The sequence below is a fragment of the Pelodiscus sinensis genome, chromosome 10 (assembly GCF_052426305.1).
Source record: "Pelodiscus sinensis isolate ZL-2025 chromosome 10, ASM5242630v1, whole genome shotgun sequence".
NCBI lineage: Eukaryota > Metazoa > Chordata > Testudines > Trionychidae > Pelodiscus > Pelodiscus sinensis.
Genome location: NC_143061.1, coordinates 32367759 through 32391006, shown reverse-complemented (window position 1 = coordinate 32391006; position 23248 = coordinate 32367759). Strand labels below are relative to the sequence as shown.

The window sequence follows — 23248 nt, the reverse complement described above, 5'->3', positions numbered from 1 at the left end:
CCAATTAAGATAAATCCTCAGAAAATTACTAGTGATACTGTCTTGATTTCTAGGTCCCCAGATAGAGGCACATAAAGGGAACCTGCAGAACATTGCAGAAACATTAGGAGTCCATACTGTGAAAAATCAAGGCTCAAGATGTCTTGATTGGTCACCCTACATCACCAGTCCCTTTTGAAAATTTAGGACTAAAGAAAAAGAGATGGCAACATTTTCCTAGGGTAAGCGGAGAGAGAAGGATTTTTCTTTGGTAGAAAAATACTGCATAATAGTAACAACTAATGAATAAAAAAAGCAACACCTTTGGGGGTCTGAGCATATGGAATGTTTCCGAAGAAGGGGAGCCTTTTTCCCTTTGTAAATTCTAAAATGAAGGAGAAGCATCACATCAGTTGACCGATACATGGTCTTTCTGTTTGTCAGAGATGTATTAGGTTTTAGGTTCCACATTTACATTAGGCAAATACCAGCCTTTGATCAAAAGCTGATATTGCAAATTAGCTTTTACAAACAGCATGCATCTCCAAGCAAAGCTCATAGTTAAAGCTGTATTCACTAGCCCCTTCTTATCTGCTGCAATACAAAACCAAGCACATACCAGACTGGCTCATAGCACAGGTTGAGAAAGAGAAAGAGAGAGGGAAATTCTCTTACGAGCCACAGAGTCAGATTAGTTTAACACAAGCACATGGTAAACACAGATTGCAATAACCGATGCTTAGAAGGTTGAAAACAAGAGTATGTTGACTGGGCTGTTTTGTAGAATGAGTACAAACAAATGACAACATGCCTTGTTATAGAAGGAATAAAAAAAAATTATACTTGCCAACTTTTCTTGTTCAATTCAGCCAGTTTTTGTTTTCAATACTATACTGTCTGGAAATAGCTGTGGTTTACCTCTTATTTGTTTCTGTTCTGTAACTAGTGTAAATATTGGTACAAATATGGGTTTGCATATTTATACTCAAAATGTAAATCAGTCTTCATATACTGACAGAATAATACAGGTAAGGGTAAATAGCATAACACTCTTTAGTAAGAGTATCTCTGAAAATAGCTTAAAATAAGACTTTTACATTAGAAGATTCAATCAACTTTAAGTATTCTCATTTAAATATAAAATAAAGTGTCCGACCTAACTTGCTATAAGTTCCAAATTATTCCTATTAAGACATTTTTAGACAAATAGAGATAATATATCAGCTATCATCGACTAACAGAATAGCCACTGAGTCTTCCATGTTATACAATTCTGCTAATAAGCAAGGTACAGTACCTACAATTTCTATTTAAATGCATTGAAAACTCAGTGTGCTGGACTGCTGGTCTTAAACAAAGCCAAATGCTTCCATTGTATTCTTTTTACTGATTTAAAAAAAAAAAATCAAATAAATGCCAGTATCACACAAAAAATTGGCTAGTACTTTTAATTAGAAAGATATCAACATAATTCAAGTTTAAATACATACATGTGTAGCAAGAAGGTAAAAAATGTGCATGTACTATTTGAAAGCAATCCATCATCCATACACCTTACCATTTCCCTGGCATTCCTGCAGAGTGCCATATCAGGATCCAATTTATCACGAACAAAATAGTTTCTCTCTCTCATCTCTGATCTGAGAGTCTGTCCTTTAATTAAGTATATATTAGCCATATAAGGGATATTCCAAACTCCACTGCAAAATAAGTCCAAGGGAAACAGTTAAGACTATGAAAACTGGAATGTATTTTGATTTTTCAATTTGAACATCATGCGTTTATTATCTACAGATCAGGCAAAGTTCAAGGCAATGCTGCAATGTTCCCACAATATCTGAAAAACTACAGCCAGACTTGAAGGGAGTGCACTCCTTCTGCAGGTGTAGGCAGTAATTAAAATGTTATGAACTTTTACCATTAAAAAGTAATATTATCAAATTCTCTAAAGTGGGTTTTAAATATATAAACACATCCCTTTTCAGACTAGGTCCAGGCTAGCAATCAGATTCATTTATCTTACAACATTTAGCTACTCTGTGAGATGAAAAGAACTATTAGATTTTATGTTAAACACCCAATTGTAGCTTCTCACAGGTCAACTGATTGCTTTCCATTGATATGCAAGAGATCATAAATTTAATTCAGTTGAGCCAATAACAAGTAGACATTTTCATAGTACAACACACTACTGTGCAGATCCCAGAGGCAGATGCCAGAGGCAGATCAATAAAATAGGTACATATCTAAAGGAGTATCAGGCTAGTAAGACTTTTCCTTATTATCAGGGCCAAATAGGGGATACTGGCACACATAAAGTACATTCATTCTGAGGAAAAGTTACTGTGTGTGAAATGAAAGTATTCCTCATTTGCTTTGACTTCAACATTTCTGGGTGGTAATAAGGATGGAAAGCAGATGGCTTGTAATGGAACAAATATTTCTATTACAGAATTAATTCAATTTCAGCTGCTGGTTAAATACTGTACTCATCCAGAAGAGATGGGAAAGTACTTTACTTGTGCATTGGATGAAATGTTACTGGGATTATTTTTGGCATAAATTCATAGTAGCAGATGAACAATAAACCGCCTTCAGTTTTCGCAATTAATCAAAGTTCATTTTCATAGCATAATACTGATGACCATCACATATTTATCATGATAGCATCTATGACTTCATTGTGCTTGGCACTTTGCTTTTCCATTTTAGATTGCTGAAATAGAAAATATTCCCAGCTTATTGAAAGAATGCATCAACATAAGCAACATTAAGGCTATGTCTGCTCTACTGTGCTATGTCAGCATACTGGAGGTCTTCTGAGCATGCCCCCCTTGTTTCACTATATAATAGGCTCACTATTCTGATGGCCCCGTAAATCTCATTCCACAAGGAGTAAGGGACGTTTTGGAACAGCAAATTATTTTGAAATAAGTGCAGTGCAGACAGCCAAATTTCGAAATAAGCTATTTCGACATAACATCAAAATAAGGTACCCAATTTGCGTAGCTCAAATTGAGTGTCTTATTTCGAGCTGCAGTGCAGAACAGACACACCATAACTATTCAAAAGTTTTCACTCTTTACATGGAAAATATTGTATCTGGTGTTCGTGATTAACTTAAGGTAACTTACACTCTGTTCCCTTGGACAATATCCACATAATCTTCTGATCGAGCGTAATAGCCATCAGGGCTCAAAGCACCCCAAAAGTTGGACCATAACTTCCCATGACGAGTTACAAGTGGAGCAATTATCTTTCTATAAAAATAAAATAATGAATAAGAAAATAAAAATGAACTTTGATGCTTCCATTATACTAGCATTAACTGCCAGTTTCCAAACCTCCAGCCACCCAAAGGTGAGACCAGCAGACAGGAATTCAGCTGCTATTCCCAGGATCCCTATAAATCATAGAGTTTTCAGGCAGAGGAATATACTGTCTTGTCCACTTTCTGCGGACAGGAGTAACACAAGCAGTTCCTCTTTAACAATGCTTAGCTAATGATATACAGAAGAGGCAAAAAGGCAAAGGACTTCACTTATTTTTCCATTTGGAATAATTCCATAACTCAGCCATTTAAAACAGAGGTGAAAAGAGAAATATGAGGTGGCTAGAAATGGAAGCAAAATAATGGAATTTCTTTTATAAGTGCAGCCCCCCAGGTAGGCCTGTTTTGTGAAGCTTGCACTACTTCTGTCTGCAGTCTATTACAAAGCAACACATTTCAGCAAAGAAATAATATACTCAAAATGACAAGCCAGCTATGCCTTTATCCACAATTCAGTCTTTATCATTATATAAACACACATTTCCAATATATGCTGATGATATTATTACTCTGCCTCTATCTAAATCACCTGAAAAAAGTTGGGCATTACTATTCAGGGCTGAATCCTGCCTACTTTACTCACATGGGAATACATGTATTTTCATGAATAAAGCAAGAAAGATTTGGCTCTGAAATAGCGAAAACAACATTGAGCTATTAATTGTAGTCAATGATGGATCTTTTCTAGAAATTGTAAAAAGCTAACAAAGTTTTATTTTATATTTGTATCAGATATGAAAGTTTACATTGTCGTGAATCTTGAGATCATTTTTTACAATGAGAAACAGATCTTAAGAGCCAGAATTACAGTGTTCTCTCATTTCCAAAATTAAATCTTTTTAAAACTCTAAATATTAAGACTGAAACAAGTGAGCTTTATTATGCCTTAATTGCACAATTTTTGATCACTCGGGGTACGTCTAGACTACATGCCTCTGGCGACAGAAGCATGTAGATTAGGCTACCAGGTATAGGAAAATGAAGCGGCGATTTAAATAATCGCCGCTTCATTTAAATTTACATGGCTGCCGCGCTGAGCCGATCAGCTGTTTGTCGGCTCAGCGCAGTAGTCTGGACGCGCGGGTGTCGACATCAAAGGCATTTGTCGACCACCCAGGTACGCCTCCTGGGATGAGGCATACCTGGGTGGTCAACAAATGCCTTTGATGTCGACACCCGCGCGTCCAGACTACCGCGCTGAGCCGACAAACAGCTGATCGGCTCAGCGCGGCAGCCATGTAAATTTAAATGAAGCGGTGATTATTTAAATCGCCACTTCATTTTCCTATGCCTGGTAGCCTAATCTACATGCCTCTGGCGACAGAGGTATGTAGTCTAGATGTACGGTCAGTCTTGGAAATCCTACTTCACTTAACAGAAAGCAATGATACCACACAGCTATCTTCAGAACGACAAATTCTTGGATGTTAATATTGGGATTTGTTTGTGCATATTTTTCTATGCAAGACATTTTGTGACTTGTTAGCTACTATGTTTAATATAAAGAGTGATAATCATCTGTCTATTTTCCTGGTCAACATGGGCTAGATTCACAAAAGGACTCAGGTGTCTAGCTGCCCCTTTAGCTGCTTACATTTTAAAATCAGGACCATTGGAATTCACAACCCCCTGCCACCTAGCAGCTGCTGCAGCTGTATTCTGTTGGTGCCGAAACTTGATAGACACCTTTTTGTAGTAAAAGATTTCTAAAGGTGCCTAATTTTCTGTCTCTGCACATGCAGTCTACATCCTCATACTTGCCCCCAAGATTGATGTACAAACCAGGGAAAGACAAGCATTCCTCCACCTGATTGGCCCACAAACCCCAATCCAGTGAACATGCTCAATTTACCTACCTTATTCACTTTAACATTTTCAAGTTAGAAAGTGGTTCCATTAACCAAATAAATTAGATCTGATTATTTTCCCCACATAACTCAGCATTCCTTCAAGCAGATTTTTTGCAAACAAGCAGCCAAGATTAATTACAAAGTTAAAAATGTTTGCCATTAGAAAGGCTTTGTGGTCTATTGGCAGCAAATAGCTGGCAGTAACATGATCACCTCATGCTCCCTCAAGTAGAATGGAATGCTGATATGCTCCAGAAGGAATTAGGCTAAATTTATCTTACAATATTACAAAACGACTTAGAAGGGACAAGGAGAAGGGAATATTGTGGAGTACTTCTATAGCTTCAAAAGAAGCTCTTCATTCACTAACCTGTTTTGCTCTATCAGAATTCTTAAAATCTTTGGGTTTGTCAGCACAACATCTGAATCTATACTGAAGTAATAGTCACAATCTTTTTTCTGGCGACAAAGTTCCCTGAAAAGAGAAAAGGCAGCTCTTAACACAATCAGTAAAATCCTTCTCTGACGTTGATATGAAAATTCAAGCACAGTGAAAATACGTGATAAAACATTTCTAACATTAGGTGCCTAAAATCATGTACTTAAATCCACATTTAGATGCTTAAATAAAAGGCATCTAATTGTAGAGAGAACATACATTTTATTTCACTTATTTTACTTTCTGTAAAAATTCCAATAAATGTTAAATTCCAATAAATGTTACTTTTATTTAATCTAAAATGAATTGAGTTTTGATTGGAATCTGGAAAAACTAATGATTAATAATGATATCACAAATAAGGTAACAAGTGAGTGACTGGGCAACAAAATGGCAAATGAAATTTAATGTGGATAAGTGTAAAGTAATGCACATCGGGAAAAATAACCCCAACTATACGTATAGTATGATGGGGGCTAATTTGGCTACGACAAATCAGGAAAGAGATCTTGGAGTTATCGTGGACAGTTCTCTGAAAACTTCCACACAGAGTGCAGCGGCGGTCAAAAAGGCAAATAGGATGCTAGGAATTATTAGGAAAGGGATAGAAAATAAGACCCAGAACATCTTACTGCCCCTGCATAAAACTATGGTACGCCCACATCTTGAATACTGTGTACAGATGTTGTCTCCTCACCTCAAAAAAGATATTTTGGCCTTGGAAAGGGTTCAGAAAAGGGCAACTAAAATGATTAGGGGTTTGGAACGGGTCCCATATGAGGAGAGGTTAAAGCGACTGGGACTTTTCAGTTTAGAAAAGAGAAGACTGAGGGGGGATATGATAGAGGTATATAAAATCATGAGTGGTGTGGAGAGGGCTGATAAAGAAAAGTTATTTATTAGTTCCCATAATAGAAGAACTAGAGGACACCAAATGAAATTAATGGGTAGCAGGTTTAAAACTAATAAAAGAAAGTTCTTCACACAGCGTGTAGTCAACCTGTGGAACTCCTTGCCAGAGGAGGCTGTGAAGGCTAGGACTATAATATAGTTTAAAGAGAAGCTGGATAAATTCATGGAGGTTAGGTCCATAAAAGGTTATTAGCCAGGGGATAAAATGGTGTCCTTGGCCTCTGTTTGTCAGAGGCTGGAGAGGGATGGCAGGAGACAATCGCTTGATCATTGTCTTCGGTCCAACCTCTCTGGGGCACCTGGTGCTGGTCACTGTCAGTAGACAGGATACTGGGCTAGATGGACCTTTGGTCTGACCCAGTATGGCCATTCTTATGTTATGTTCTTATGTTCACAAGAAAAATCAACTAAAAGTGAATGGAACAGACTACACACAAATCAAAGTACGGAGAAGACTGAAGGTCTTTTCCTGACCAGAATCACAGAAGAACCTATCAGTTCCCTTTTATCCTCCAGTTTACCATGAAATTCAGCCTGTGGTACTTCCCCTGCAAGTGTTCTTTAGCAAGGATTGTAGCCCTTTTGATTATCAGGTCCTCTTCTTATGTTCAAACTAGTATCCCAAGGTCGTTTTGTGGAACAGCCCTAGAAAGTCAATGATAGCCTCCTCCATTCCACTGACATAAAATCAAGCTATTCACTCGGCCACCACAGTTGCAAAAATCATGAGAACTGAAATCCTAAAATAATACTGAGTTAACAGGAAGGACAGTCAGTACAATGAACAATTCACTGAACAAGTTTTTACGAACATGTCCTTGGTTAGCAATGTAGGGTGAAAGTGCAGTACACAACCAACCCCACCTTCATAGTCAATTTTCATCATATCCATGTCCAACATGTTTGTATCAGGTTGTTAACGATGATTCCTGAATTTCCAGTAATTTTTAAACTTGATACTTCCATTTGACTCTGGTAGGGTTTATTGCAGTCTATTAATTTGCTCTGTCCAAAGCTTTGTAACTATGCCATAAAAATCATTTTGCTTTATTAGCAGCAAATAAAGCCTTAGCTAAATAGCAGAGGGGTTTTTCTTTTAACCAAAATTTTAAGATAATCAATATAGACTGATTTTAATTATATACTACATAAAATAAAACCTAAAGTATCAGCTTTAGATTCATTTTTGAACAGACATAAGAAGTCTCTTCAAAGAAAATTTTACAGGCAATTTTGGCATTTCAACTTTTTTATTTTTACAGAACAAATTGCCAGAGTACTCTGGTTCTGTAAGCGTAGTTTTAAAATCCTTCTGTACTATATTCACATATATTAATCTAAATGAAAGGCTATTAGACATATGAAAAGCTTCCAAGTTAACATATACCCGAAGCATTAGTGATCTGATTGGAAGCCTTTAGAAAGATTACCTTAAATATTAAGGGAATTATATTTGTAATAAATGAAATTCTATCTTATCCAACAACAATTTGTAGGAAGCATGGTTATTACTTATACACTTGCAACACCACTGCCAAAAATTGGACAAAATTCCCTGGGTTTGGATTATACATAACACAGTAATACGCTTTCTCAATACTAATGAAGGAACACTGTTCATAATAATTAAATTCAGGTTTACTTTTACAAATACAAATTATTTGTATTTCCTAAAAGCCTTCCATAGGAAATACAAATAATTTTTGGACAGTCTTTCTACTTCAGAACATTACATTTTGACAATAGGCTAGTCTTTAAAGACATGGACATGCTATGATAACATGTAATCCAACTCCTTAATGCAAGAAGGAGATAGGGATAGCAGTGACAAATAGGCTGCTTGCTTTTCAGAGGTGCTTAACACCTCTAAAATCAAATCAAATGCTTTTTAGCTTAAACTGGTCAGAGAAAACTTTATTCCCCTGGCCTCAGTACATTTGCTAAGATTTTTTTATTATTATTATTTTTATATTTTTGTACACTATTTCAAGAAGCTATATAAAAGCAGCAATGAGAAACGGTCAGTAGAAGAAGACAACGATTCTGTGAGAGGATTAGAATGTTGTTTAACTCTGCTTGTGAATCACTGACGCATCAGTGACAGTGAGTATACTTTACGAAAAAAGAAAAATGTCACTGTTCTTTTGTGAACAAAATTTTCCAGTAAGACCATGTAAGCTTGACTTATACTGGTCTCAACCTACAGTAACTTGTTGGAAAGAGACATATAATCTATTCAGTTTCCTCTAGCAAACAGCCACTTAAAATGTCTAGAAGCATGATTTATAATTGAAATGAAGCAGTCTATCATTTTCTGCCCTTCACAGTCTGGAATGAAAATTGCAATCCTGAAATAGATGTCAGAATACCTTAGGCCATTTTCAGATATCTCTGAAAATGAATACTGCAGTTTAAAGAAATAGTGACTACTGAAATTATGAGATGAAAACATGCACCTCTCTGCGTGGCTTGTATTGGACAAAAATTAACCATCAGTACTAAGGACCATTTGGTTAAAATGAGTTGTATACAATGCAGTAGTTAATTCATGGTCAATTTCACAGTCATATGATTTTAAAAGTGGTAAATTTAACAATTTTAGGTATTTAATCTGACATTTTAATTTTCTAATTGTTGGGGTGCTTACCCCCCACAAAAAGTTGTGTGGGGATCACAAGTAGGGACGTAAAAGGTTAAACGGTTAACAGGTTTAGGTAAGCATCAAGCTTACCAGAATGCTTAGCGGTTAACTGGACTACCAGCCAGTATTGTACTCTATTCTAATATATTAATCTAAATGAAAGGCTGTGAGACATTTGAAAAGTTTTCAAGTTAGCATAAACCCAAAGGACTAGTGATCTATTTGGAAGCCTTTAAAAGATGACCTTAAATATAAGGGAATTAATTTGTAATAAATGAAGATATAATATTTAGGCAACAAAAAAATCCCCAAAAATATCTTCAAAATTAAGGCTGCAAATTTAGTTGGACTTCCTGACCTTAGGCCAAGTCTACAACAGTGAGGGATCTACCTGGCAGGCAAGCAGAGCTGCAGAGGGGACCCTGGCCCCATCCACTCCACAGCAGCCCTGGCGGAGGAACTCATCCCCAGTCATACCACAGTAGCCCTCGATCCCAGCCCTGAAAACAGATCCTGGTAGTGCCATGCTACAGGGGTCCCTTTTAGAGCAGATGCGCCATAGCGGCCCTGGATCCCAGCCCTTGGCTGCACTGCAATGGCGCTGACATGTCTCCTAACAGCTCTGGTAGACCCCCTCCCACACCCAGATGCTTTGTCCCCACCAATGGTTAACTGGTTAAACGATATAATCGTAATAGTTTCACTGGTCAATGGTTCTGATCAATTTTTACATCCCTCATCACAAGATAACTGTACAGGGAGGCAGTATTGCTGTCCTTACTTCTGTGCAGCTGCTGGCAGCAGCATTGCTTTCAGAGCTGGGCAGCTGGGGAGCAGTGGCTATTGGCCAGAAGCCCAACTCTGAAAGCAGAGCCATCCTCAGCAGCTGCACAGAGGGAAGAATGGCCTTGTATTGTATTGCCACCCTTACTTCTGTGTTGCTGCCTGCAGAGCTGGGCCCTTATCAGCCACTACTCTTTGTCATCCACAGTAAAGGCAACATGGGTATGGCATTACCATGCTTACTTCTACGCTACTGCTGATGAGATGCTGCCTTCAGAGCTGGGCACCCAGTCAACATTTGACCAGCTCTGAAGGCACCAATGCAGCAGTAAGGGTGGCAATGCAATGACCCTCCTAAAATAACCTTGTGATCCCCCTGAAACTCCCTTTTGGGTCAGGAATTGTAATGTGAGAAACACTTGTCTCCCCTGTGAAATCTGTATAGTGTAGGTTAAAAGCACATGTAAAGCAACATTTCATGGGAGGACACCAAATTTTATGGTCCAGGACACATTTTGAATGGCCATGAATTTGGTAGGGCTCTAATTATATAGTTAGGTACAGTAGACTTCCAATAATCCAGCACCTTTTGGACCTAGGTGGTGCCAGATTATCAGATTTGCTGGAGAATCGGGAGGTCCGGTACAGCTGCACGGATTAACAGCTGGCCAGGACACAATCTCCCTTCCTCTCCCCTCCCCTTTCCTCTTCGAGTCTCTCTCCTCCATGTTGTAACCTGATCCTCCTCCCCCTCTCCTCCCCTTTCCCCTTTGCTGAAGCAAAACGCTCTTCTCCATACTGTAACATGATCCCGCTTTCTCCCCTCCCCCCCAACCTTATGCTCCGTCTGGTTACAGCCAGCACGTGTGCTAAGCGGCAGGCTTTTTAAATCAGCTGGTCAGGAGCACTTGGCATTTTGATGCCGGAGTCTTAGGACTGCCGTACAGTTGGATGCTGGACTATCAGAGTTTTACTGTATTTCCTGCTCAGTTGGAGCTGAATAGAATAGATGGGATGTCGACACTTTTATATACCAATACTTCCATGCCAGTAAACATACCTAACTACACAATGGATAAATGCTAACTTTGATTCATAAAATTGGGCCTGAAGAGCCTAACTAAGGGTATGTCTACACTACCCCCCTAGTTCGAACTAGGGGGGGGTAATGTAGTCATACGGAGTTGCAAATGAAGCCCGGGATTTGAATTTCCTGGGCTTCATTAGCATAAAGCTGGCCGGCGCCATTTTTAAATGCTGGCTAGGTCGGACCCCGTGCTGCGCGGCTACACGCGGCATGGACTAGCTAGATTGGATTAGGCTTCCTAATCCGAACTAGCTGTACACCTCGTTCCATGTCCGTGTAGCCGCGCAGCACGGGGTCCGACCTACTGAAGTAGATCTGCTACATCCTGAAAAGCTATTAATGCCTGTAAAAATCCCCTGAAGTGGAGAGAGGGAAAATGGGGGACTGTTAATCCTACAAGGAACTGAATAAATTGTTTCTTACATTTGTCATAGCTTAAAGGTATTCACTGTAGTCTCTAATTCTGCTTTACCAAAATCTAGAGCAGCTAGTTCAATCTTGTCTCCAAATTACATCCAAGTTCACAGTTGAACTGGAGAAGGGAAAAAGTGACAGTAAAATATTATACATGTTCTTTGAAGACAAGATGTTCTCAAAAAAGGAAGAACAGCAGTTCTCATAGATGTACGCACATAGGCAGAGGGCTCAAATGACTTCATGTTTTCCTTTTTTAAAATATTCCCTCCTCCTCCTCTCACTTTGCCTCTACAAGTGGTGCAAAGGATGTCCTTTTGTGCTCCTGATACAGATTACAACTCTGGAATGATATCAAAATACACTTCCAGCAATGCACTGACTACACAGTTTTAGCTCTTCTCAATGACAGCCAACACTGCCACCCAGTTGCCACAGTATCTGAAAGGCAAGTATAAAGATGGAAAGCAAGTGTCAAACTTAAAACATAAGTGATAACAGGGGAGGGATCCTTTCAGAAATCTAATTGGGAAATTAATCTCAACAACTGTTGAGCAGATCTGGTCTCCAATCTTCATGGTTCTGACCTACAATATCCTAAAGCCCTAATAACTTCCGTCCTTCTAGTCAAGTAACTTTGTTCCATGATTATATCAACTCCAGATTAAATTTCTGCAACTGACTGTACCTAGTCATGAAAATAGAAACCAACTGGATTCTACAGCTAGTCTAATGGGAGACTGACTCTTAAATGTACTTAAACGTGCTCCTCATATGAAAAGTAGGTGAAATTCAGAGTTCTGGTTCTGATAGTAGGTCCCAATAGAAAGCAGTGGGATTGGAGAGAGGAGTATAAACCAAATAAGTAATGTTGGTTAAACTAAGTAAAGAAGAGAGTAACATTCGTAGAGGATTTTTTATGTAATTCTTAATTTTTTACCAGGTCAAATAATGGGCATACTAGAAAGGCATAGATAGAAAAATTAAAATCTTCTGGATCTAATTAACATGCTGTGCCAAAAGTAAAAACAGAAAATCTCAGGATTCCACGATAAGTTTATGTCTTAGGGTATGTCTACAAAGCCGTTATTTTGAAATAACTATCCTAGCGTCTACACAGCCATTCCGTTATTTCAAAATTAAATCGAAATAACGGAGGGCTTATTTCAAAATTGGTAAACCTCATTCCATGAAGGATAATGCCAATTTTGAAATAGCTAAATCTAAATAAGTGCTGTGTAGACACTTATTTCGAAATAGGGGGTCTCCAGCCCTTCCTAGGGTGCCCTGGTGTCCACTCTGGCCAAATCAAGAACACTCCCCTCCCTCCTCCACTCCCTGGAGCCCTTAAAGGGGCAGACTCTGGCCACAGTGCCTGTGCCAGCTCCAAACTTGCCAGCCCAAAGCCAGCAGTCACTGCCTCTGACCCAGTGGCCCCAAAACATGAACCAGCAAGCCACTAGCAGCCAGCCCTCCACCGCTCCCCACGAGCAGTCTTCCAGCTCCCAGGAGCCTGCCAGGACCCGGAGAAGGTGGGCGTCTTCCTGGTCCAGGGTGGAGATCATGGACCTTATTCAGGTTTGGGGGGGGGATGCACCCAACGTCCATGATCTCCTCACTAGACAGAGGAACGCAGCCATCAATGGCAGGATAGCTGCCAGCCTGGGCACCAAAGGCCACATGCGAACACAGGAGCAGGTTCGCATGAAAATCAAGTTGGTCTGGCAAGACCCCCCCCAACCCTGACATTCCCCTCCCAATTCTTCCCCTTGCTTCCCCCTTCCAGCTCCCTCCTCCCAGGTTTCCCCCTCCCCTCTCCTGTCCTCTCTCTCCTACTCTCCCACCTCCTTTCCCCAGTCTCACCAGAGTTTCATTCCTCCCTGTACAGTTTTGTTAAATAAAGAGAGTTTGTGTTCATGAAAATGTGTGTATTTTATTTGACATCAGGAAAGGGAGTTAGGGAGGGGTAAGTGGAAGGATGTGAGGGAGGAATGAGGCACAAGTCCCCAGTGGGGCAGACCAGGAGGCTCTTAGTGCTCCTCAGGGTGGAAGCTCTCCCGCAGGGCTTCCTGGATACACAGCCCCCCGATAGACCTCCTCGATGGCAACCTGCAGAAAGTGCACCAGGCTCACAGCAACAAGTCCAAGAAGCACCAGAGTGCTCAGGGGCAGCTCTGGCTCCATGTTGCAGAGTGCTGTGGTGTCCCGAGTGAGGGCAACCAGAGCATGCAGAGACAAAATGCTTTGCTGTCCCTCATTGAGGTAGGCAAGCAAGAAGGGAAACCTGAGAACTGGCTGTCCGGAGGGGTGCCTTTAAGCACAGGCATCAAATAGCCTCAGGCAGCAGACACTCAAAGTAACTCCTGACCTGATGCTCTGTCGGACCTGGTTCCAGCCGGCCTTAAATGAGATTCAGTGAGGACGCACTATTTCGAAATAGCAAATAGTTATTTCAAAATGCATTGTGTGTAGACAAGTTATTTCAAAATAAGCTATTTCAAAATAACTATTTCAAAATTAGATATTTTGAAATAACGCTGTAGTGTAGACATACCCTTAGAGTGGCAGATACATGTTATGCATACTGTTTCTTAGGACATTCTTCACAGTGATAAAAGAGAAGTAGAAGGTAATATGCTATGTAATAGAGTTGATATAGCCCATAAGGAAGGTGTGGATAAAGTTAAGGAAGTTGGGTGCATTACTCAAAAAACTTAGTTATAGAAGTAAGAGTGGTCCATTTGCATGGAACCCTGCCTTGTGCACATAACAAGCAGTTGCTGCTGATAAAAAAAATAAAATACTTCAACAGAAAAAATACAGACCAAATACAGACCAAAAATAAATCCAAATTAAGATATCCGTGGTCAAAAATTTTGTGGAATATTTATTGGTAGATTATTTCTATTTGCTCAAACACAACATAAAATGAGCCAAATTCATGGCTGAGTCCTCGTAAATCTAGGAGAAGCAAAACAGTAAAAGCAACTTAGAAAAGATGTCTAAGTATCAGTTGATTTAAGATACAAAGGTGCCCAAAGATTAAGTGTTTACACAAGTTTAAATCACTTTTGAATTTGGCCTCGAAAAGTCCAAGCTCTCAGATTTTTAACAATGGTAAGAGCATTGCTTGAGCTATACAATCAAAACTTCAAAATGTCAGACTGTGAAGAATCATTCTTTTCACTGCATTCACTTTGGAATACCGAAAAGAATGGAATAAAATTATTCTGAATTCCAGATGTAGGAAGGAGCTGAGAGCAAACAACAGATATAACCCTCAGGACATGTGTGTCCCAAACCTAACCCAAAAGTTTGTTGGCTTTATCAGAGAAAAGAAAACATACATTTTTCAGGTGTCCCAGGGAATGAGATTAATTCCAGAAGAGAGTAGAAACAGGCTTTGAGGATAAAAGAGACATAGATGAACCTGAAAATGATTTGGGACTGATTTTAGTTGAATTAAGGTGGTCTGTCAATTCATATTTGCATTACTTACTTTAAAATTCCTACTTTTACTAATTACCAGTGCAGTTTTCTATATTAACTTATTTACATTCTCCCTTTATGCTACACACAACCCGGAGGATAGAGACTGTTAACAAGGAGTATTTCAGAGGAGGAACATTTTTAATATTCTGGAAAATGGCTAGTTTATAGCCACCACTCCCACCACCCATTAAAATTATATATAATCCACTGGACCTCAAAGAGTCTTAGGAGCTTTTGTATGTATCTCTGCTTTCTACTGCATTATGCTACCGTAAGCTTCATGAGAAGAGGCAGAGATCCCTGAGCTCTGCAACTGAGACCTGCAGCTTAGTGTTATAATAGGATCACACTATTACTGAAGTTAGCACTACCTTTCTACATGTGTACAATAATATAAATGGGGGAGAGTGTGGATGATCCTATAGAGCTGAAAATACAATAAAGCAGTTCGTAAGTTTTCAAGTGCAGAATGTAACTGTGGAGAAAAAGCAGGCTCATATTTATTTTTTTTCTAACTTGGAATCTCAAAAGGGCAGCACAGAGCAGACTTCATGATCCACTCTTTACCTCACATAAGGATAAAGTCAAGCCTGAAGATGAAGGAATAAGTCAATTGGAAATGAAAACTAAGGTTCTAGACCTTACAGGTATTCCCTATATCATGTTTAGACCATTAATTCAAAATAACTTAAATGGAGATAGAGGAAGATAATTTAACATGGAGAATTGTTGATCTAACAATAACTTGCAGCCCTGTATAATGTAGTGCACATTCTTACATGATCATATACCACATACACACACATTTAACCTCTTACAACAGGATACATATGGTTAGAGGTCAGGGGCAGTCAATGAAATATTTTGAAACCTCTCTTGGTAGAACTACGTAGGCATGGAGACAAAAGGCAAGAAAAATATACAGTGGCTGTCAGAAAAGATGCTAGATGAATATGTAATTACAGGCAGTCCCCGACTTACGCGGATCCGACTTACGTCAGATCTGCACTTACGAACGGAGCTTTCTCGCCCCGGAAGTCGGGGCGAGAAAGCCCCGTTCGTAAGCTGCTCCGGTGCCCCTGGTCTGCTGGAGACCGTCTCCAGCAGACCAGGGGCACCGGGCGGGTTCCCGCGCTTCTGAGGCTTTGCCAGAGCAAAGCCTCAGAAGCGCAGGAACTGCTGCTGCTGCCCCTTGAGACCCGGTGCCTGTGGTCTGCTGGGGACGGTCCCCAGCAGACCACAGGCACCCGGACTGAAGCCGCAGCCGCGGGGGGGTCCCGCGCCTCTGAGGCTTTGCCAGAGCAAAGCCTCAGAGGCGCGGGGAACAGCCGCTGCTGCCGCTTTGACTGAAGCGGCAGCAGCGGCGGTTCCCCGCGCCTCTGAGGCTTTGCTCTGGCAAAGCCTCAGAGGCGCGGGACCCCCCCGCGGCTGCGGCTTCAGTCCGGGTGCCTGTGGTCTGCTGGGGCCCGTCCCCAGCAGACCACAGGCACCCAGACTGGAGCGGCAGCAGCGGCGGTTCCCCGCGCCTCTGAGGCTTTGCTCTGGCAAAGCCTCAGAGGCGCGGGACCCCCCGCGGCTGCGGCTTCAGTCCGGGTGCCTGTGGTCTGCTGGGGACCGTCCCCAGCAGACCACAGGCACCCAGACTGAAGCCGCAGCCGTGGCGGGGTCCCTCGCCTCTGAGGCTTTGCCAGAGCAAAGCCTCAGAGGCGCGGCACCCCCTGCCGCTGCGGCTCTGCTCCCCATGTCCCTGGTCTGCTGGGGGGGGGGGGGGCGCAGCTAGTGTGCTCCCCCCCCAGCAGACCAGGCTTTTGTTTTGGACTCTGGGGCAGAGCAGCTGGGGCGCTGCCGATTGGTCCTGCAGAGCCCGTGGGCACTACTGGACCAACCCGGCAGCACCCCAGCTGCTCTGCCCCAGGTCCTGATTCAGCCGCTGCTGGTCAGTTTCAGCAGCGGCTGAATCAGGACGTCTGGGGCAGAGCAGATGGGGTGCTGCTGGGTTGGTCCAGTAGCACCCCAGCTGCTCTGCCCCAGGCGTCCCCAAGTCAGCTTCTGCTGAAACTGACCAGCGCTGACTACAGGAAGCCCCAGGCAGAGTTGCTCTGCCCCGGGCTTCCTGGAATCAGCTGCTGATCAGTTTCAGCAGCAGCTGACTTGGGGACGCCTGGGGTTCTTAAGTTGATTCTGTATGTAAGTCAGAACTGGCGGTCAGTTTCAGCAGTGTCTGAATCTGGACGCCAGTTCTGACTTACATACAGATTCAACTTAAGAACAAACCTACAGTCCCTATCTTGTACGTAACCCGGGGACTGCTTGTACACAAAGTCGAAAGCCTAGCACTAGGCATGCAAAATTCCTATTCATCCACAAAGCAGCACCAGGGATGATTCAGCCTATAGATGCAAAAAGAGACATCACTCAAATCTTCAGTTTTTTCTAACAGGCTCTAGTAAGCGAAAGAAGGGAAAGTTGCCCTTTAGCCATTCCCATAAGTCAGAGGGGTTTGCCAGCAGAAAGGAAGTGTTTATATATCTCACTAACAATTTAATGGTTGAATCTTACCAAATTCTGATTGTTTAACCTGTGGGTTAGCTGTGCTTCTGGAGTAGGGTTGCCAGACGATTTCAAAAAAATACCGGACACACTTGATCTCAGATGGGGGTGGGGACCAGCCGGGAGGGGAGCGGGGCTGGCCGGGATGAGGTCGGGGGAAGCAGGGTTGGCCAGGGGAGATCGGGCGGGAGTGGGAGGAGACTGGCTGGCGGGGAGCAGGACTGGCCAGGAGGGGGGCGGAGGGAGTGGGGCTGGCCGGTGGAGGGCGAACGGGGGGGTTAGAGGGGAACTGGGCAGCGAGGAGCAGGGCTAGCCCGGGCGCACGCAGACCCCAGGGTGCTGCCCGTCCTGCACACGGTCCCAAAAGGGCACATGGGCGAATCCAGCCCCGGGGGATTCCATCCCTCCCCAGCCCCGCCCCCCACGCTACTGCATAGCTGCGTATGGCCTGGTTGTACGCAACTAAGTACTGATACTCATGTAATAAAAAAACTTAATTAGAAAATACCAGAAAATAATTTATATGTCCGGTATTTTTTCAATTTGTTTCTCAGACAGAAAGCTCAAATTCCGGACTGTCCGGTTCAAAACAGGACACCTGGCAACCCTATTCTGGAGGTGTATTATTCTACTCTGAAACTAATTATTTTTATGGAGAGGGTCCTTTTCTTAATTATTACTATGCCTCCTCAGAAATAAAAGACTCCAGGGAACACTCACCAGCAGGTAGGATTGCCAGAAACACATCAGTAATAAGGAATGTGCCACTTTGGAAATAGAAAATACCAATAATTCCCTAAGTGATGTTTAAACCATAAAGTTAAAAGAACTTAAACATAGATAAAGATAACATCCATTGGAAGTTTTAAATCAGCAATTCTCAATATCTAATGAACAGCTAGGAGCCCTGTACATTCAGTTCCTCTCCCTGAGCATTTTTTTTTTTGCAATGTCCTGAGAAAGATCAACATTTCTCATTAAAAGTATCCTGAAATACTGTTTTAGAGGCCATTACAAATATAGGGGCATGATGTAAAGTTGGAAATAGCTGCATATACATTTAGAATGCAACATTAGAGAAGACCAAGAAATCCATGTGATGCAACAATAGCATGAAGCCTCTCTCCAATACAAATAAATAAACAATTGTAAATAAAAAAAGAAAACGTACTTTTACACCATAAAAGTAATTGTCAACTCCCTAACTAGGAATGTAGATATTTGGTATTAGGGGAAAATTAAGCATTTTGATCTCACTGTTACCTAGAGACAAAAGAACAAACCATAAAATAAGATCAAAGCTCAGGTTCCAAACAATACCCACATAAAATGCTTGAAGGATGTTAAGAATTGATATGAACTAATGAAATCAAATTAATGAAACAGGAGCCAGATGCACAAACCCCACTCCTCCATATATTCAGAAACAGAAAATTCTGGTGTATTCATATCCAGCTCTCTCTCTAGTTCTACGCTAACCTTACTATAACAAAAAACAGGACTATGCAGCACTTTAAAGACTAACAAGGTGGTTTATTAGGTGATGAGCTTTTGTGGGCCAGACCTACTTCCTCAGATCAAACTGTGGAAGAAAATTGGCATGACCATACATACCACCAAAGGGGTACAATCAAAAAAGTGAATGTGTTCACTTTTTTTGATTGTATCCCTTTGGTATATATGGTCATGCCAATTTTCTTCCACAATTTGATCTGAGGAAGTGGGTCTGGCCCACGAAAGCTCATCACCTAATAAACCACCTTGTTAGTCTTTAAAGTGCTGCATAGTCCTGTCTTTTGTTTCAGCAAGATCAGACTAACACGGCTACATCTCTATTACTATCTTACTATAACAAAAGAGATAGAAGAGATAAAGTACAAGAAGTCAGAGTTGATGCATCTTTGAATGCAAGCTGTATTTTTGTTTCTTTACACAGTATTCTATACTAATTTGTTTTAGGCCTTGAGCATGTGTGTGCCATAAAAATAGTACTAAAAATACCTTTTAAAAAAATTAACATTTCTATTTCAACAGGAAATAACATCCACAAATTATGTAGCATATTGTAGTACAGCTGGTCTCCAACTTACGACCACCTACACTTATGACCATCCGCACTTACAACCAAAGCGGTCGTAAATGCAGTCCCCAAGTTACGAATGCGATCCGCGCTTATGAACAGCGCAGCCGCCATGTAACTCCATAGGATCCGAGTTATGAACACTTCGAGTTACGGTCAAGTGTTTGGACCGTAACTCGTTTGTAACTCGGGGACCGGCTGTACAAACTTTAACATGTATTTTATGTTACATCATTTACTTTGTTTGCATCACATACTTCTTATTAAAATATACATTTATATTTGGACACATTTTACTGTTCACCATATATGCTTAGAAATATGCTCATGTTCCTGCCAGAAATGCTTATGAATAATCCACAACATCTGTTCCACTCCTACATGATCTATTATTCCCTATATTTTTAAAGCCTTCATCTGAAGGCCAAATGATGGATCATTTAAACAAAATTAAATCCAAGCCAACAAGAAATGCCCACAAAAATGAACAACAGTTTTTATATTAAAAACAAATATAATGGTATACTTAATGAGGACACATCACAAAACATACAATATTGTACTTTGTGTGTCTAAATAGAGTTTGTAATTCCATGAAAACCCTTGCTTAAGTCTCCATTTATTCTCTATTGAAAATGTATGATTTAACTTAATGTTAATATACAATTAAAAAAAAGATATAGAAAAACAGAATTTACATTCCCATGTTCCTGGCTTCTGCTTGACTCAGGTTCTCCTCGGGTCCAACAATTTTTATACGTCGGATGACATTCTTGGCTTTCTCCCAAAATTTCTTAATGTGCTTTTCATGATAAACCTCCTGTAATTATGTTAACATAATTAAGAGTTAATGTAAATACCAACTGCTGTGTTGTAAGACACAAATAATAAAACACTTACTATCCAACTGCAAATTGTATGAAAAAAAGAGGGGATTACACTTTTTGCAGTTATCTTCAGAATATTTTTAAGTACTAACACAAGCTCTTTTTTGAAGATCTAGAAAAAACACTGGTGCAATAATGGAATATGTGTTACTAATGTATTATTGGGGACATTTACATGATGACAGGTTTCAGAGGTAGTCTTGCTACTCTGTTTCAGCAAAAACAGCAAAAAACCTGATGGCACCTTAAAGACTAACAATTTTATTATAGCATAGGCTTTTGTGAATTACAGCTCACTTCATTAGATGCATGAAGTGAAAGAAAAAGAAACAGAGTACTGTTACAGAGATAGAAGTGTTACCTAAGTGCTAATTTAATCAGGATGGACGTGGATAAGAAGGTAAGAATATCTAAAGTGGAAAATTATTTATTGCCATGCTCAATCAAAGAAAAAAAATTAAAAACAGGCTGCAATGTGAAACTGCTGAGCTGGAATTCACATGCAAATTTGACTCCATTAGAATTGATCTGAATAGGTACTAGGAAAGGCTCTGTTATTATTACAATAAGTAATTTTCCATTTTAGGTATTCTCACTTTCTTGTCCACATCCACCCTGATTGACTTAGTTCTGATGTAACATTCCCATCTCTGTATTAGGGATGTTAAGCATCAGTTAATTAACTAAGAGAGTAGTCAATGGTTAATTAACTAATAGAGTGTGTGTGTCCCCACTTGATTAGCTGAGCTCCTACTAGATGTAAAGTGCAGAGCTGCAGTGGGATTAGCTCTTGGGATTGAATAGTCTTGGCTCACACCACCCCCAGGACCGCTGTGGTTGTGCCTCCCCTACCTCTTCCAGCACCAGCTTCTGCTTCCCACTTCTTGTTGCCTCTGATATAGAGTCACGAGTGGGCGGCAAGTGACTAGTTGAGTAGTGTGCATCCCTGTTTCATTTTCTTTCGCTTCATGCATCTGATGAAGCAAGCTGCAAGCTCATGCCATAATAAAATTGTCAGTCTTTAAGGTGCCACCGGATTCCTTGTTGTTTACATGATAATTTTGCAAAATATGCATCCAGCAATCTATAGCCCCAAACCCACAGTAAAATCTGCACAGATGAACCCTTCTATCCACACAGTCTCATATACTTCAACGAGCTCTGTAGAGATGCAGGGGGTTCCAACTCATAACCAGTAGCAGGATGTGGGCTTAAAGCTTCATAAAATGCATGTAGAGGTTAGTGTTTGGCTCGAAGGGTCAGGTTAAGAGTGCAATAGAAATAATGCCTCTCACTGCTCTCCAATGATCATGTGGCCAGTGGAAGGAGAGGCACAAAACTTACTCTGGCTAGAATCACATCCATCCTTCTGTGCTGTCAGGAAGTTTGTTATGACAATGAGACCTTTATAATGGATAGAGATGTAGAACCTGCTTAGCCATACTGACTGAAAGAATGAATGGAGTGTTTGTGGGGAGGGAGAGAGGAGTAGGACGGAAGCTCTGCTTACAATTTCCTTCAGCATGAGATAGTTCTAGGCCAACTCTCAGGTAACATCATTGGATTTAGAATAACTAATAAAGAACAAAACCAAAAAAAACAATCTCCACCAATTTCCTCACTCTGTATACTAAAAAGAGGAAGGGAAATCAACTTTTTGTGTTCATTTAAAGGCTTTTTTACTTTCTGATTGGTAGGACCATAGAAATCCATAGATATCTGCTTTATATCCATGGGTGTCCATGGATATGGATGTAGATATCTGAGGCTCATTTTTGCAGATACAGATGAGCATACAAATTTTGCATCTGCACAGGACTCTGCTGTTTAGTACAATGAGGCACTGTATTTGCATAATGATAAAAGCTCTTGGTTATTACTGTTCTATAATCTGCATGTCTGTAACTATCCTTCCACAAAAATATTCATAAAGCTAGAGGGTAGACTCCTAGTTTCATTATCCAGTCATGCCAGCCCACTGATGTCAATGAACTATATGCCTGTGTAAAGAGAAAAATACAGGGACCAATTCTTTTAGCACATCACACACGTGCACATCAGTAAATGCCCATATGATTAAAGCTACTGAAACCAATAGGCTCAAGCCCTTAGAAGATTAGCAAGCAGCACTCAAAGTCAGCCCAGCTGTTCTCTCCTGTGCATGATTTGGAGACCTGTATCTTTCACTTTAAGGTGGGGGGCTTATGTAATACAAATGTTAGGACAAACATCAGGAGCCTGAACTGTATTAAAACGACATTGAGGACTTGGCCACAGAAAGCAGAAGACACTAATTCAGTTGATTTAAAGGTTCGAGAAAAGTGCTTCTTCAATTATATCTAATAAACCCTTTGAGAAAAGTGCTGTTGCTGCAATTTAATAACATTATGTTACCATATATTTCCATTGCTGCTTACCATATTATGAAAGATCTCAATTACATTCTGCCAACTGCACCTGAATAAAATTAAAACTGCTCCAGATTGTTCCCCAGTACTTACATTATTATGAATGAAGATATTAAGTGATTCCTTTGGGTAATCCAGAGTCAACAGTCTGTCTAAAAATTTAGGTAGAAAAGGAGTTGGTTGTTCAATGAAAACACCAATTGTAACCCTTGGATAGTCCTAAAAGAAATAATACATTGACACACAATATAAACCAGGAAGTACAACAGCATGTGTTCGGTCCTGCTTTTAGTACAGTTGGTCTAAACCAGGGGTGGGGAAGTTAAGGCCCATGGGCCAGATGCAGCTCCTGGTTTACCTGGATCGGGCTCCTGAAGCTTGGGGCTCCCCCTCAT

The 23248-nt window shown here is 40.7% G+C and overlaps 1 protein-coding gene across 3 annotated transcripts in view; it reads right to left on the bottom strand.

The window, feature by feature from the left end:
* The window catches only part of PLOD2 (procollagen-lysine,2-oxoglutarate 5-dioxygenase 2), an 89430-nt gene that overhangs the window by 8731 nt on the left and 57451 nt on the right, over window positions 1-23248 (bottom strand). For 2 of the 3 annotated variants that reach the window (XM_089780835.1, XM_075937670.2), the window contains exons 9-13: window positions 22947-23072; window positions 20257-20378; window positions 5531-5635; window positions 3114-3239; window positions 1538-1679 (exon numbers count right to left, since the gene is read on the bottom strand). In XM_089780835.1, the coding sequence (XP_089636961.1) occupies window positions 1538-1679; window positions 3114-3239; window positions 5531-5635; window positions 20257-20378; window positions 22947-23072 (621 nt within the window). Of the gene's footprint in view, window positions 1-301; window positions 365-1537; window positions 1680-3113; window positions 3240-5530; window positions 5636-20256; window positions 20379-22946; window positions 23073-23248 lie in introns of all 3 variants that reach the window. The other variant, XM_075937669.2, reaches the window with a different exon arrangement.